General features: G+C 43.1%; 1 protein-coding gene across 3 annotated transcripts in view; it reads left to right on the forward strand.

Moving 5' to 3' along the window:
• The window catches only part of LOC123511536, an 85,607-nt gene extending 68,488 nt beyond the window's left edge, over positions 1–17,119 (forward strand). For all 3 annotated transcript variants that reach the window (XM_045267528.1, XM_045267530.1, XM_045267529.1), the window contains one exon: positions 16,726–17,119. In XM_045267528.1, the coding sequence (XP_045123463.1) occupies positions 16,726–16,880 (155 nt within the window). In that variant the 3' untranslated portion in view covers positions 16,881–17,119. The remainder of the gene's footprint in view (positions 1–16,725) is intronic.
• Positions 17,120–17,450: the final 331 nt, after the last annotated feature.

Raw genomic sequence — 17,450 nt, forward strand, 5'->3', positions numbered from 1 at the left:
GAGAGAATGGGAAAAAAAATGAGCTCGGGTCAGGAAAGGTGGAGATAAGGTGCTGGTGGTATTGGTGGAGAGAAGAGGAGGAGGAGGAGGAGGAGGAGGAGGAGGAGGAGGAGGAGGAGGAGGAGGAGGAGGAGGAGGAGGAGGAGGAGGAGGAGGAGAGGTAGTAGGAGGAAAAGAAGAGGTGGAAGAGAAGAGGTGGAGGAGGTGGAGGTAAGGGAGCCTCGTGTAGGGCGTGGTGGAGTATTGGATATAGATAAAGGGAAACACGATGATGGAAAACCTATAATGGCGGGTGTATTCTGCGTGTGGCGAAGGAGGAGGAGGAAGAGGAAGAGGAAGAGGAAGAGGAAGAGGAAGAGGAGGAGGAGGAGGAGGAGGAGGAGGAGGAGGAGGAGGAGGAGGAGGAGGAGGAGGAGGAGGAAGAAGAAGAAGAAGAAAGAGTCATGCGGGTCAAGGTGTCTGGGTCATATTGGGTAGAAGTGGGGAGGAGTTTTGTGGGGAGGTAAGTTAAGGGTTCGGGGATTCGGTGTCTCGCTTGAAGGTGTCACATGCAGGTTCGAAGCTTCACCTTTGTGTGTGTGTGTGTGTGTGTGTGTGTGTGTGTGTGTGTGTGTGTGTGTGTGTGTTTTAGAGATCTCATTTATTTAGTTTGTCTTTTAAGTTCAATATCGTTTTGGAGAGGTAAGTGACTCTCTCTCTCTCTCTCTCTCTCTCTCTCTCTCTCTCTGAAATGCAGCAGTAAAAGAAAGGAATATAAAAACGTGAAAATGAAATGAAAAAATGTGCAAACCTTTACTGAGTCACAGCAAAAATGATCATGAAAACAAACTGTATCGTATTTCTGATTCTGTGTAACAAAACTCGGTGCAAAGAAAACGGCGCAGATAAGTGAACGTGTCAAGTGATAAAGAATAGAAGAAAATGTAAAAAGCTTTAGAATATTGTATAAAATCATTGGAGAGAGAGAGAGAGAGAGAGAGAGAGAGAGAGAGAGAGAGAGAGAGAGAGAGAGAGAGAAAGCGTATTTATGCACCATAATAATAAAGGCGAGTAAAGGAAATGGAAAAGAAAAAATGTTTGTCAAATGGTAAAGAGTAAAAAAGTATACAAAACTTTAGAATAGTGTATAAAATCATTGGAAGAAAAGAACATCGTATTTACGAACCCCAATAATAAAGGAGAAAAAAGAAATGGAAAACAAAAAAAATGTGTGTTACCCTTTTTTACCTACGTACACGTACCTTCTTTCATTCATGGTGGTCAATCCTTCCCTTATCTTTCCCCAATTCTTCCTTTACTCCTCCCAACGCTTCCGTCAACACACCACCAACCTCCTGTCTACTATTGTTATTCCTACCCACCCACCCACCTACCCACTCCTACTTCAGATTCACCCACCATCCATACGCCACCCTCCCATTCCACCCTCGCCAGAAACACTATTACATTCTTGATTCGAAAGAGAAAAAGATAAAGGGAAACGGTTTGAAAAAAGTGTTACTCCTTCCGAAGAAAAAAAAAAACAATTATATTCATAACCTGAAAGATAAAAGACGGGGAAAGAAATTCAAGGCTGCCTCTTTCCCCCTCCTGAAGGAAAAAAAAACTATTATTGTATTAGCAAATTAAAAGAGTGGAAGAAAAAGAGGAAGAAAAAGAGAAGGAAAAAAGAAAAGTATAAAAATTCTGGCTACTCCTTTTCAAAAGAATCCTATTGTATTCATAAACTCTTCAAAGAGGGAAGCTGAAAAAGGAGAAAAAATATGCATAGAGTGTCGGAAAAAAAATTATATATAGGCTGAATATATTTCCGGCAGACCGTCGGGAATAAAGGAAGGAATGACAGAAGATGAAGAAAAGTAGAAAGAAGAGAAGAGTAAATAAGAAAAAAATGAATGAAAAAGAAAGAAAGGCATTATTCTCTCTAGCATTGACAAGTACGTAGGTATTATGACCTCAAGCTGTCCGTACCTCTGTCTATAAGTCCACCTGTTTGCGTGTCCGTACGTCCGTGTGTCCATTTGTTTGTCCGTACTCCCAGTCAAGCACACGTCCGTTCCTCTTTCCAATCATTCATCCTTGTCTCAATTCGTCAGTACGTTCACTCATTCCTCCGTCCATTAGTCCTTTCGTCAATTGATACAGAGGTCAATATTCTTCCATACGTTCACTCATCCCTTTGTCCATTAGTCTTTGCGTCAATTAATACAAAGGTCAGTATTCTTCCTTGCGTTCACTCATCCCTCCGTCCATCCATGTGCGCGGCCGTCAATTTTATGTGAGGAGAGCAGCTTGGGTTACGGCTCGGGAAGGTTGCTTGCTGGCACTTGATGCTCCGACACGCCAAGGACGTCTCGTACTTAACGCAGGAGATGAGGAGAAGGGGAACAAACGACATGAGTCACAGGAGAGAGAGAGAGAGAGAGAGAGAGAGAGAGAGAGAGAGAGAGAGAGAGAGAGAGAGAGAGAGAGAGAGAGAGAAATCAGATAAGCTTTGGGAGTGATGGAGGAACCTGTGTGTGTGTGTGTGTGTGTGTGTGTGTGTAACGACACACACACACACACACACACACACTGAAATAGCGCAAACACGGGTTGAGAGAGAGCAATACAAGAGTCGATGAGAGCGTTTGTGTTGTCCTGTGATCTTGACCCACGCTGATGAAGCCAATGAGGGAGGCGACGAGGCAGGGAGACGAGGCTGGCAGGGTGACGAGGCAGGCAGGGTGACGAGGCATGGGAGCAGGGAGGGCGACGAGAGGTGGGCAGCACGGTAATGGCAATGACGAGGAGGAGAATGGTGATTGCCTCGTCCTCCATAATAACAGTCCAGGCCAAGCGTAGAATATAATGGTGTGTGTGTGTGTGTGTGTGTGTTGCTTGATGTCTGGCTCTCATTTTTCCGTCTCCCTCGTGCTCATTCTCTCTCACACACACACACACACACACACACACACACACACACACACACACACACTTGATCGTTCTCTCTGTCATGCGCTCGTTCATTCTGCACTTTTCTTTTTCTCTCTCTCTCTCTCTCTCTCTCTCTCTCTCTCTCTCTCTCTCTCTCTCTCTCTCTCTCTCTCTCTCTCACTCACTCACTCACTCACTCACTCACTCACTCACTCACTCTCTCTCTCCTACTGGCTATACCTCACTAAACTTGTTCTTATTGCTTCATTCCCCTTTTCCTTGTACACTCACTCCACCCTTTCCCTCTCTCCATTTCACACTCCCTCACTCACTCACTCACTCACTCACTCACTCACTCACTCACTCTCATCCAGGAATCAGGGTTTGTATATTTACCTTCTATCTATCCTCATGTTAGTTGGTCGTGTTTGTTTACTGTGCGTATTGATAGAAGCGGTACTGTGTTGCTTCGATCATTGCCGTCACTGTTACGGTACTCTGTCTTCTTTCGCGTGACGTCACTATTTTGTGCTTCTATTTTATTCGTAACGTCACAGAACTAAAAGGTGCGTTATTGTATTTTCTGCTTTCTCTCTCTCTCTCTCTCTCTCTCTCTCTCTCTCTCTCTCTCTCTCTCTCTCTCTCTCTCTCTCCTTTCATCAATAACAAACCGTGAAAAGAAATAGTGGAATTTTCTCTCATTTTTCTCTCTCCTTTTATGCGATATTTCTTATTTGCAACAAAAATACGTATCTTTATTAAAATTATATAAGTGTGTGTGTGTGTGTGTGTGTGTGTGTGTGTGTGTGTGTGTGTGTGTGTGTGTGTGTGTGTGTGTGTGTGTGTGTGTGTGTGTGCGTTTTTTTTTATTATTTTATTATTTTTTTTTTTTACGTAGGGAAGAGGGCCAGCCAAGGGCAAAAAAAAAAAGAAAGTTAGAAAAAGGCCCACTTGAGCGCTGGCTCTCCAAAGAGTTCAAAAAGTGCCAAAACCGTCAGCCAGAATTAGGGGAGCAAATGCCTCGATACCTCCCTCTTAAAAGAAGACAAGTTGTAGGAATTCGGAAATACAGATGCAGGGAGGGAGTTCCAGAGTTTACCAGTGAAAGGGATGAATGATTGAGCGTACTGGTTAACTCTTGCATTAGAGAGTTGGACAGAATAGGGATGAGAGGAAGAAGAAAGCCTTGTGCAGCGTGGCCGCAGGAGGAGGGAGGCATGCAGTTAGCAAGATCAGTAGAACAGTTACCATGAAAATAGCGATAAAATATAGAAAGGGATGCAACATTTCGGCGGTGAGAAAGAGACTGAAGACAGTTAGTCAGAGGAGGGAGTTGATGAGACGAAGAGCTTTCGATTCCACCCTATCAAGCAAAGCTGTGTGACTGGAACCCCCAAACATGCGAAGAGTACTCCATACAGGGACGGATAAGGCCCTTATACAGAGTAAGCAGTTGGAGGGCGAGAAAAACTGTCGGAGACGCCTCAGAACACCTAATTTCATAGAAGCTGTTTTAGCAAGAGATGAGATGTGAAGTTTCCAGTTAAGATTATGAGCAAAGGACAGACCGAGGATATTCATTGTGGAAGAGGAGACAGTTGAGTGTCATTGAAGAAGAGGGATAGTTGTCTGGAAGGTTGTGTCGAGTTGATAGATGGAGGAATTGAGTTTTGAGGCATTGAAAACTACTAGATTTTCTCTGCCCCAATCGGAAATCTTAGAAAGATCGGAAGTCAGGCGTTCCGTGGCGTCCCCGCGTGATCTGTTGATTTCCTGAAGGGTTGGACGTCTCTGAAAGAACGTGGAAAGATGTAGGGTGGTATCATCAGCGTAGGAGTGGATAGGGCAAGAAGTTTGGTTAAGAAGGTCATTAATGAATAATAGAAAGAGAGTGGGTGACAGGACAGAACCCTGAGGAACACCACTATTAATAGGTTTAGGAGAAGAACAGTAGCCGTCTACCACAGCAGCAATAGAGCGGTCGGAAAGGAAACTTGAGATAAAGTTGCAGAGAGAAGGATAGAAGCCGTAGGAGGGCAGTTTTGAAATCAAAGCTTTATGCCAGACTCTATCAAAAGCTTTTGATATGTCTAACGCAACAGCAAAAGTTTCACCGAAATCTCTAAAAGAGGATGACCAAGACTCAGTAAGGAAAGCCAGAAGATCACCAGTAGAGCGACCTTGACGGAAGCCATACTGGCGATCAGACAGAAGATTGTGAAGTGACAGATGTTTGAGAATCTTCCTATTCAGGATAGATTCAAAAACTTTAGACAAGCAAGAGATTAAAGCTATAGGACGGTAGTTTGAGGGGTTAGAACGGTCACCCTTTTAGGAACAGGCTGAATGTAGGCGAACTTCCAGCAGGAAGGAAAGGTAGAAGTCGATAGACAAAGTTGGAAGAGTTTGGCCAGGCAAGGTGCAAGCACAGAAGCACAGTTTTTGAGAACAATAGGAGGGACCCCATCAGGTCCATAAGCCTTCCGAGGGTTTAGGCCAGCAAGGGCATGGAAAACATCATTACGAAGAATTTTGATTGTAGACATGAAATAGTCAGAGGGAGGAGGAGAGGAGGACAAGCCCAGAATCGTCCAAGGTGGAGTTGTGAGCAAAGGTTTGAGAAAAGAGTTCAGCTTTAGAGACAGAAGAGATGGCAGTGGTGCCATCAGGATGAAATAAAGGAGGAAAGATGAAGAAGTGAAGTTATTTGAGATGTTTTTGGCTAGATGCCAGAAGTCACGAGGAGAGTTTGAGTTTGAAAGATTTTGACATTTCCTATTTATGAAAGAGTGTTTGGCAAGTTGAAGAACAGACTTGGCATGATTCCGGGCAGAGATATAAAGTGCATGAGATTCAGGAGATGGAAGGCTCAAGTACCTTTTGTGGGCAACCTCTCTATCATGTATAGCACGAGAACAGGCTGAGTTAAACCAAGGTTTAGAAGGTTTAGGTTGAGAAAAGAATGAGGAATGTACGCCTCCATGCCAGATACTAACACCTCTGTTATGCGTTCAGCACAAAGAGATGGGTCTCTGACACGGAAGCAATAATCATTCCAGGAAAATCAGCATAATACCTCCTCAGGTCCCCCAACTGGCAGAGGCAAAACGCCAGAGGCACCTTCGCTTTGGGGATCCTGCGGAGGGATTGGAAAAATAGGACAAGATACAGAAATGAGATTGTGATCGGAGGAGCCCAACGGAGATGAAAGGGTGACAGCATAAGCAGAAGGGTTAGAGGTGAGGAAGAGATCAAGAATGTTGGGCGTGTCTCCAAGACGGTCAGGAATACGAGTAGGGTGTTGCACCAGTTGCTCTAGGTCATGGAGGATAGCAAAGTTGAAGGCTAGTTCACCAGGGTGGTCAGTGAAGGGAGAGGAAAGCCAAAGCTGGTGGTGAACATTGAAATCTCCAAGAATGGAAATCTCAGCGAAAGGGTAGAGGGACAGAATGTGCTCCACTTTAGAAGTTAAGTAGTCGAAGAAATTACTATAGTCAGAAGAGTTAGGGAGAGATAAACAGCACAGATGAATTTAGTTTGAGAGTGACTGTTAAGTCGTAGCCAGATGGTGGAAAATTCGGAAGACTCAAGAGCGTGGGCACGAGAGCAAGTTAAGTCGTTGCGTACATAGACGCAACATCCAGCTTTGGAATGAAAATGAGAATAGAGAAAGTAGGAGGGAACAGAGAAGGGCTACTGTCAGTTGCCTCAGACAGCTGTGTTTCGGTGAGGAAAAGAAGATGAGGTTTAGTAGAGGAGAGATGGTGTTCCACAGATTGAAAATTAGATCTAAGACCGCGAATGTTGCAGAAGTTAATGTAGAAAAAGTTGAGGGAGGTGTCAAGGCATTTGTGGTCTTCAACAGGAGAGGTGTCCGACCTGGGGACATTTTGGTCCCCTCCCAGAGGGGGACTCCGAGGCGTTGTTTATTTCGGGTCCCATTTTTCTTTTAAATTTGATTTGAAGTGAAGGGTGTATGTGTGGTAAGTGCATGTAGTTTTGTGTGAAGAAGGAGAGCTGTCTTTAGAGGGTAGGCTGTGACTACCCCTTGAGTTGTGAGACACAAAAGGAAATATTCAACGAGATCACAACTAGCTTTAATGGAAGGTTCACAGCACCTCCTGAACTAGTGCTATTAGATCTCACTGGGAGTAAGTTATTGTTTCGGTAGGTGTATGTTTGTATGTATGTATGTATGTATGTATGTATGTATGTATGAATGTTTGCTTGAATGTATGTATCTGTCTATTTGGGTGTCTGTTTGTCTGTGTGTCTGGACGTGTGTTTATGAAGGTGAAAGGTGAAGGTGCAACACAAAAGAAGAAAAAAAAAAACCTTATTAAATTAGCATACAAATTTCACTCTTACTGCAAGAAAAAAAGTGTAAGGGAAATATTACAAAGAAAGCTTACGTAATCCAGCTTTAGGTGGGGAGAGAGAGAGAGAGAGAGAGAGAGAGAGAGAGAGAGAGAGAGAGAGAGAGAGAGAGAGAGAGAATGGTGGTTGTCAAAATATAAAAGCTAGGTATAAAAGAACAAAGAAATAAGATTAAGAAAAAGAAGAAAAAGGAATAAACAAGAGAAGAAAAAAAGAAAAGATAAAACTGAAAAAAGCTACAAGTACTCAACTGAATAGAAACAAATCAAACCAAAACAAATGGAAAAATAAATCAATATAGATAAACCACCTTCCGAACACATGCCCATGTTTATCACCACCACACTTGCACCTGGCGGTTCTGAAGTGAGGTGAGGCAAGGTGAGGCAAGGTGAGGTGAAGTGAGGTAAGACAAGGCAAGGCAATGTGAGAGGAGGTGAGGCAAAGCAAATCAAGGCAAAGCAAGGCAAAATGAGGTGAGGTGAGGCAAAGCAAGGCAAGGCAAGGCAAGGCAAGGCAAGGAAAGGTGAAGCAAGGCAAGCAAGGCAAGGCAAGGTGAAGCAAGGCAAGGCAAGGCGAGGCGAGGTGAGGTGAGGTAAGGTGAGGTGAGGTGAGGTGAGCGTGGCTGGGGCTGCGGCTCCCGAGTTCACAGGTTCCTGTACGAGAGAGCTGAGTTGACGGTCAGGACAACTTTAGAAACTGCCTCTTAGTACGTAAACTTTACCCACTGCAATACCGCCGGGCTATGATTAAGTTGAGGCCGTCAACGCGAACACTGCGAGGCTGTTAGTATAGTGCAGGAGAGAGGGAAGGATACCACTGTGGAGGAGAGGGGAGCAGCTTGTGTTAACTGTGCTGGAGTGAAGTAAGAATGACGTGTAAGGAAGGAGTTCTTTTGGTGTTCCTTGCTGGTGGTGATGAGGAGTGGTGTTAAGGATAGTGACGTGAAGGTATCAAGATGGTGAGGGTGTGAAAGGTGAGCTGGTGATGGTAATGATGGAAGTTTTTTGTTGTTGCATGCTGGTGGTGATGCTTTTGGTGCTGTAAGTGTTTGTGATAAAAAGAGGTGATGGTTGTGATGAGGGATGTCAGTGATGGTTGTGATGAGGTGATAGTGGTAGTGGTGGTGTGATGGCGATAGATTAGTGGTATTGGTGTTTGTGGTGGAGAGGAACTAGAGGTGATGGTGTTCATGTGGTGATAGGAAGTGATGTAGTGGCAGGGATGGTGAAGTGCGAGGTGTCAAGATAGTGAGGACGTGAGTGATGTGATAATGATGAGTGAGAGATGAGAGAGAGAGAGAGAGAGAGAGAGAGAGAGAGAGAGAGAGAGATGATGATGATGATGTTGATAGTAATAGTAATAATGATATTAATAATGATGATGATAGTAATAATGATAGTGATGTTAATAATGATGGTGATGATGATGATAATGATAATAATAACAATAATAATAATAATAATAATATTATTATTATTATTATTATTATTATTATTATTATTATTATTATTATTATTATTATTATTATTATTATTACTATTACAATTACTTTATTCCAATAATTGTTATTTTCAAAAGAAAGAGCAACAGACAAACATACAGACAAACAAACAAACAGCCAGAGTTAGACAGAGACAAATATATTGAGACAGACAGAAATAGACAAGGACAGAAAAAAAAAACAGTATTGAAAATGATGCCTTTCCGAAAAAAAGGTCAAAACTGAAAATTTTCCTATTTTTCTTCACAAATAGACGGGTTTTATTTAACTGGCTGGCCTGGACGCTTTGTTGGCTGGGAGTCGCGGTGGCGGCGAATATGAAGCTCAATTTCGGTGTTTGAGTTGTGAAAGACGACGCCAAGCACACGCCCGCCCCAGGAAACTCAATTATTTCGCCTTGATCAGGAGCCCGGGGAGTAACTTTGCCGCTGCGGAGAATCATTGACGCCTAGAACCAACGCAGGCGAAACTCAATGTCAAAAGCGTTTGTGATGCATGGCGATGAAGAAGCTACTGAGCAGGGGGAGGAGAAGGAAGAGGAGGAGGAGGAGGAGGAGGAGGAAAAGGAAGAGGTAGAGGAAGAGGAGGAGAAGGAGGAGGAGGAGGGGGAGAAGGAGGAGGAAAAGGAAGAGGTAGAGGAAGAGGTAGAGGAAGAGGAGGAGGAGGAGGAGGAGGAGGAGGAGGAGGAGGAGGAGGAGGAAGAGGTAGAGGAAGAGGAGGAGGAGGAGGAGGAGAAGGAGGAGGAAAAGGAAGAGGTAGAGGAAGAGGAGGAGGAGGACGAGGAGTAGGAGGAAGGGATAGATAAATAATATGAAAGATGTGAGTGGAAGAAAGTGAAAAAAGATAGAAGAAAATGAAGAGAAGAAACGAAACAATAGCCGAGAAATTAAGATACGACGAGGAGGATGAAGAAGAGGAGGAGGAGGAGGAGATAGAGCAATAATATGAAAGATGTGTGAAGAAAGTGTAAAAAAGACAGATAAAAATGAATAGTAAAAGAAACGAAATGTAGGTGAGAAATTCAGACGACGATGGGAGGAAGAGGAGAAGGAGGAGGAGGAGGAGGAGGAGGAGGAGGAAGACTAATAATATAGAAGATGTTCAAAAGAAATGGAAAAGGAGGAAAATGAAAAGAAAAAAACGAGAAAATGTGTGAAAGCGTTGAGGTGCGTGGTATATTTGTTAAATGGTGTGAGAGTGACGTGGTGCAGAAAGAGATTAGCGATGATAACCATAATAACGATAGTCTCAGGGAAGGAGTAGAACAATGATTAAAAAGTAACTAAATATGATAAATTTCAAAAAGGTGATAGAGAAAGAAAAAAAAAGACAAAGGGTGAGAAATTACAGCATGAAGGAAGTGAATTTGATAAGCAACAGTAAAATGGTAATGATGAAGAATGAGGAAAAAGAAAGATTAATAAAAGGAAAGAAGAAAATGGAAACCTCGGTGGAAAATTAATTAATGCACTGTGTTTTTTAATGTGACTTTACGTTTAACTCTATAATAATAATGACACCAATAATCTCTCGTCCTCTTCTATTCCCTTCATTTTCTCCGACAACCTTGAAGTTCTCTCTTGACTCCATTTTCTTCCTTTCCCTACATCGGATACACTTTATCTTCCTTCCTGCCTCTAGTTTTCTCCCTTCCTTCACCTCAGACTCTTTATCGACTAAGATGCTCCTCCTCCTCCTCCTCCTCCTCCTCCTCCTCCTCCTCCATACAACTTTAAACATTTCCAAAAGAGGCGCATCATGTCACCGAGAGAGACTACTTGAGTTATTTGTGTTTTATCTCTCTCTCTCTCTCTCTCTCTCTCTCTCTCTCTCTCTCTCTCTCTCTCTCTCTCTCTCTCTCTCTTCTGTTAGTCTTCAAGGGTAGTAGTATTTTTGTGTTTGGGTCATGCTTTTGTTGGTATTGTATTGCGTCAATCAGTTGGACGATTGGTTGGTTACTTCGTGTTAGTCTGTCTGTTCGTCACTTCAATCGTCAATCAATCAGCCACTCACTCTTACTCTTACCTCTTGTCAATCAGTCTGATTGACATGCGTGTGGTCTACTTTTGACCTTGGTAAAATGTGGGTGTGCATCCGCTGGTCTTAAAATGGCGGAGAAAGACACTAGCAATAGCCAGTAGGACAAAGGAAAAGTAATCTACAAGCATTTTTTTTTATCATTTTATTAAAGAGAAAGAGAGAAAACAAGAATGGACGCACACCTTTAAGAAGAAGCCAGACAGGCAGGAGAAAAGTTAGTGATAAACAGGATGAATGAACTGCTCCTCGAATGAATTTACTAGACAGGCAAGAGAAAAGTAAAAAAAAAAAGAAGAAAAAAAAGAAAAGTAGGGATAAATGTATATGTTAAAATAACTGGATTTGCGGGAGTAAATGGATAAATAAAAGAAATAAATAGAAAGAAATACTGTCTCATTCACGTGTAACCCAATACAAAAAACTGATACAAAAGACAGATAGAGCAAGAGAGAGAGAGAGAGAGAGAGAGAGAGAGAGAGAGAGAGCGTGTAGAAAGAAACATGGTCACTGAAAGACAAGCAGAGAACTGTCGACGAAGAAACAAAGACTTCAGACTTAAACTTTGGATAATTGTTAGATTAACTGTGTGTGGCCATCCACGGAGAGAGAGAGAGAGAGAGAGAGAGAGAGAGAGAGAGAGAGAGAGAGAGAGAGAGAGAGAGAGAGAAGAGGGAAGGAGGAGGATATAGACAAGTGACTGAAAAGGAAGATAGATACAAGCCAAGAGAGAGAGAGAGAGAGAGAGAGAGAGAGACGAAACGGAGAGTTATGAAAAATTACTAAAGTGAAAATAAGCAGGCGGGATGAAAAGAGATACACGGACAGAGGAAAAAAGTGGGAAAAAAGGTACGGCCTGATATTGAAAGATAAAATAGGAAGGAAAAAAGAAGAGGCCGGGAGGGGAGGGAAGAAAAATAAACCAAGGAGGCACGAGCAAAATAGGTGGAAAGGAAGCGAGGGAAGGGAAGGGAAGGGATCGGGTGGAGAAGGGAAGGGAGGGAAGGAAAGAGAGAGAGAGAGTGGGGATGGAGAGGGGAACGGAAGGGGAGGGATGGGAGGAACTTAAAAGGAGAAAGGCTGGATCTCTTTTATAAACATGTCTTAAACCTTTTTTTTATATTGCTGTTGAGACTATCATCTCCAGACCAAAGAGAAAGAGAGAGAGAGAGAGAGAGAGAGAGAGAGGGTGAGAAGAGACACACACACACACACACACACACACACACACACACACACAGAGAGAGAGAGAGAGAGAGAGAGAGAGAGAGAGAGAGGAAATCGAAATCTCACTAGCACGGCAGATAAGGAAACGTAGGCTTCGGCGAGGCGATGGCAATAGAGGAAGAAAACGAGAGAGGGGAGCGCCGGCGGTGGAAAAGGGAGAGAGGGAGAGGCTGGGAGAGGCGCAGCGGTAGGCGATAGACGGGAACACCCCAACACACCAACACCTATACACACCAACACACCCAACACCCCAACACTCCAACACTCCAACACTCCAACACACGGACACGCCACCAGCCCGGGGGGAGAATTGGAAGATAGCCTCCCACTCTCCTCTCCATTCCTTTTCTCTGCTCTTCTATTCTCCTTTCCTCTCTCTCTCTCTCTCTCTCTCTCTCTCTCTCTCTCTCTCTCTCTCTCTCTCGTTCTTTCTTAATACAAATCTTTCTTTTCTTTGTGTTTTTCTCTCTTTTCTTTTTCCCCTCTTGTCATTTCTCTTTTCTTTTATGCTCCTTCTTTTCCATATTTTTTTGTCTCCTTTTCCTTCATGTTCCTTTCTCCATTCCTTTCTTTTTTCTTTTATTCTTTTCTTATCTTTTTATAGTCTTCTATTTTTTTTTTTTATTCTTCTGTGTCATTTCTTTACATTACCCTCATTTCTCTCTCTCTCTCTCTCTCTCTCTCTCTCTCTCTCTCTCTCTCTCTCTCTCTCTCTCTCTCTCTCTCTCTCTCTCTCTCTCTCGGTCTGCACCACCCTCACTCTCTCCTTCCTCTTACTAACACTTGGTCGTTCGTCAGCATAATTAAGCCGTACAGGGGGAAGACGCAGCTAACCCACAAGAGGCAGTAGATGCGGTGTTCCTGGGCTTAGCAAGAGAGAGTTTGAGTGTTAGAGTGGCAGTGTTTGTGGGTCCCCTCTGGCCTGTGTGGTGTCATTATGCCTAATACAGACTTGCCCAGAGAGAGATGTTGAGATGTTTCACGGGGAATTCTCAAACTACCTCTTCTTCCCTTCATCTCACCTTCATCTCCTCCATCTTTTCCTCCTTCCTCTCTCCCTTACCCATCCTCCCTCTCCCACACACTCCTTCCCTGTCTACCTCACTCGCTCCCCATCACCTACCTCATTTTTACTCTCTCTCTCTCTCTCTCTCTCTCTCTCTCTCTCTCTCTCTCTCTCTCTCTCTCTCTTTCCCCTATTACCTCCCAATCTTCTCTGATTATTTCTCATTATACTTCTCCTATGACCATTTCCTTGCCGTGTTTTTATTTTCAGCGAGGGAGAAAAGGATATTCTTAATAGATGTTTGTGTTCTCTCTCTCTCTCTCTCTCTCTCTCTCTCTCTCTCTCTCTCTCTCTCTCTCTCTCTCTCTCTCTCTCTCTATTATATCCCACGTTTTCCTACCACCTTCACTCTTCTTTAGACCCTCTCCTTCCCTTCTTCCTTCTTCCTTCTTCCCTCCTTCCTCTCCTTCCCTCAGATCCCTCTCCACGTCATTTTCCTGAAGGACTAATTAAAGGAGGCCCGGTAAGGAACTCTAAATTGGCCTAAATATTCTCCTACGACAGGTGGAAAAATATGGACGGAATAATTTGAGCATAAAAAAAAGAGGAAAATGAGAAGGGAGGCTTAGGTGGAATTAAACCTATGGAAATTTTATGGGGGAATTTGTTTTATTTCAGCCATGGCGTGTGTGTGTGTGTGTGTGTGTGTGTGTGTGTGTGTGTGTGTGTGTGTGTGTGTGTGTGTGTGTGTGTGTGTATGTGTGTGTGTGTTAGTTTTAGGATACGTCTTAGGTTAGGTTTATTTAAATTTCCAGACGAGCTGTCAAGAAAATTAATAGGAATTTCTGTGTGGGTTATTATTAGTGTTATTATTATTATTATTATTATTATTATTATTATTATTATTACTATTATCATTATTGTTGTTGTTCGTCTTTAGTTTGTTTCGTTATTAATTTATTCCTTTCAGTATCTGCTCACTCGTATATTTGTTTATTTTACGTTTTGTTGAATTTCGTAATCCACAATCCTCTTACACGTTCTCTCTCTCTCTCTCTCTCTCTCTCTCTCTCTCTCTCTCTCTCTCTCTCTCTCTCTCTCTCTCTCTCTCAGTATTATTGTTTTCATTTTTCTTCATTAGCTAGTTTTTTCCTCGTCCTCCTCCTCTTCCTTCTCTTATTCCTTCGTTCTTTTCTCTTTCCTTCATCTGGTTCACTTCGCTCTCTTCCTCATTTTCCTTCACCTTATCCTCATCACAAAAAAGCAAGTCCCCGAGATATATTTTCTACTGAAGGCGTTGCGAGCGAAGTCACACACTGAGCCTCGCAGTTCACCTCCCGGGGCGCCGCCGAGAGCCTGGCACGTCCGACACTGAAGGGGAGAGAGGAAAAAGGGATATTAATGGCCAGAAATCATCTCCGTCCCCGGGCAAGATCGGAGGCGGCCCGGCTGTTGACGTTCCTAATTAATTGTTGAATGATTATGAGCCCTATTGATTAAGGAGGAGGAGGAGGAGGAGAGGGAACGTCCAGGACAAGGAATGTAAAGGAAAGGTGAAGACAAAGAGTAAAGAAGGAGGAAAAGGAAGTAAATTGGACAAAGGAAGAAATGGAAGAAGGAAGGAGAGAAAATGATGAGCCGACAGTTTGGGTTTCATGAGGGAAAGAAGTGTACTCAAGGGAGGAGCAAGACCAGGAGGACCACCAACAGGAAGAAGAGGAGGAAGAGAAGGAGGAGGAGGAGGAGGAGGAGGAGGAAAAAGATGGGACGGAGAGGAAAACTAATAAAGCTGGAAAGACAAACAGGACGATAGACCAACGTATGTATTTAGAGACATGCAGACTGACAGACCGGCAAATATTTACAGAGGCAGGCAGACACTGACGGACATGCGAACACATACACAACGATATAAAGGCGGAGAGAGACGTAATAAGGGTAAAAATAGACACACAGACGGACAGACAGATTCACAGACAAGTCAAAATAGATAGACAGACAGACAGACAAACATTCAAGTAAATAATAAAAAAGACTCAGATAGAGAAGCAGGGATGGACAGAAACACAGCAAGATCAAAGATAGACAGACAGATAGACAGAAATAGTGACTTCGGATAGAGAAAACAGAGGTGTGCCAAGGAGAAATATCATGCAGGTAAGTAAACAAATAGATAGACGATCCCTCTCCTCCTACCATCCACCCCTCTCCCTCCCACACACACACATACGCGGGACTCGATAAATTAAAAGTCGAATTATTAATATGAGTGGTAGGCAATATTACTTTTAGGTTCGGTGCGCTGCTGTCGTTGCTCGAGGAACTCCACCTGTAATTGAATAATGTACGATTTGCCTGATAAAGAAATCATGATTAATAAACCTGAATGACTCCCTTCCTCACCAGACATGCCGTGAATGAGTGTATACTTACTCTGCTGTATATTGTTTGCATAATTTTATTGTGACCTGTTCATGCTTTCGCTTTCTTTGTTCATGCTTTTGCTTTCTTTAGCCCTATCATCTGCCTGCCTTCATATCTCCTTTCCTATTGTCCTTACCTTTCATTATCTCATTTCTTCTTTATTTGCCCCTCCTTTTCTTTCACTTAATTATAGCTTCTCTTGGTTTTCACCCTTTAACCCCGTGCCTTTTTCTTTCACCCTCCCCCCTTCCTCTTCCTCCGACAACAGCCTCCCAGTATGAGTATTACGGACTGGCAGGTGGCTACACGTGGCCTATCAGAAGAATGAGGACTCAGGGAGGAAGGGAGAGCCATACACAACACTATTAGCACACTTCATCGTCATCTTTACCATGCACCTCATCTAGACTTCTTCTCTAATGCTTATTTATTTATTTTATTCTATTCTATTTTGGGTGTTTTCTACATTTCCTTTTTTTACTCCTGTTCATTATTTATCTTCCGTATTGATTTTTTTCGTCCCTTATATTCCTTTCTTATATGATTCTGAATATCAAAGTAAAGTATCGTAAAATCTCTCTCTCTCTCTCTCTCTCTCTCTCTCTCTCTCTCTCTCTCTCTCTCTCTCTCTCTCTCAAGTTTTCTCAATTATATTTTCCCTCCTTCATTAACGCCTTCCTTCCTCCTTTTGTTTTTACGCATCCTCGTTCCTCCTCCCCCTCCTCCTCCTCCTCCTCCCTGCTTCTCATCATCCACGGCTCCTCCCTTGTATTGTTTCGCCTCTTTAATCTCTCTGTATAAACTCCTCCTCCTCCTCCTCCTCCTCCTCCTCCTCCTCCTCCTATCTTTTAGTTCTCATTCGTTTTATTCTTATTATTTTACTCCTCTTCTCCCTCCTCTCCCTCCTCCTCTTCCCTTCTACTTCTCTTCCTTCTCACTTATCTTTACTCTTTCTCTTTCCTCCTTCTCTTTCCTTCACTTCCTCTTCCTTCTCTCCTACTGGTATACATATTAATGGAAATATTCATGGTGCACATTGCCACCAGATATACCAAATTAAAATGATTGATAGATATAAATACATAATTCTCTCTCTCTCTCTCTCTCTCTCTCTCTCTCTCTCTCTCTCTCTCTCTCTCTCTCTCTCTCTTTTTTTTGACGGCTAGGCTATGCTACGTTTGGTTTAGTTAAGATAATCAGATAATAAAAAGTCCCGCATCATTCATTATCACAGAAAACAGAACTGAAATGGTCAAGACACGAACCTTCTCGAATCTATCGAAGCAGAATCTTTATCTGCGATCTGACTCTGGGAAGACAACGAGGCCTGAGCAGACACGACTACGACACAGCGTGACGAGACACGGCAACCCACACAGAGCAATGTAAGTGAGTGTACGATGCTCTTTAGTGCTGACCGGTACTGATCACTGATAATTGTCATCTTTAATTCATGATGATGCAAAATCATTAATTGTGATTCAAATATTACCATGTTTGTGTATAGAGAGTGGCGCGGCGGCAGTGTGAGTACAGTACCACTCTGGCCCTTGTCAATCTGTTTGTGTAGAGTCTAGCTCATACGAAAGGTTGAGTTGGGCAGTCACGTCACGTGGATCGATATCTCCATACACCTACAGTAACCAGACATAATAAATGTTACCCATATAGAAAAGACAGCAGGCCATTTATTTACTATCAATAGATCATTAACCCCCAGCAATGACTGTATCGATGCTATATCATTGAATAATATTCTCGTAATGGACAGACAGACCGTAGTAATAGGCAGACAGAGTGAGAGACAGACAGTAGTATTACGTTTATCAGTCAAATAATCGAGCCTGTCCTTTCATCATCTCTGTGACCTCGTGGTTCATTGATACTTTTTTCCCTTGTTCCTCCCTGTACCCTAATGGTCGGAAACCCAGTCGGTCGGCACAGGTGTAGCGCGTGCAA

Source organism: Portunus trituberculatus, chromosome 31 (genome assembly GCF_017591435.1).
Source record: "Portunus trituberculatus isolate SZX2019 chromosome 31, ASM1759143v1, whole genome shotgun sequence".
NCBI classification, from domain to species: Eukaryota; Metazoa; Arthropoda; class Malacostraca; order Decapoda; family Portunidae; genus Portunus; species Portunus trituberculatus.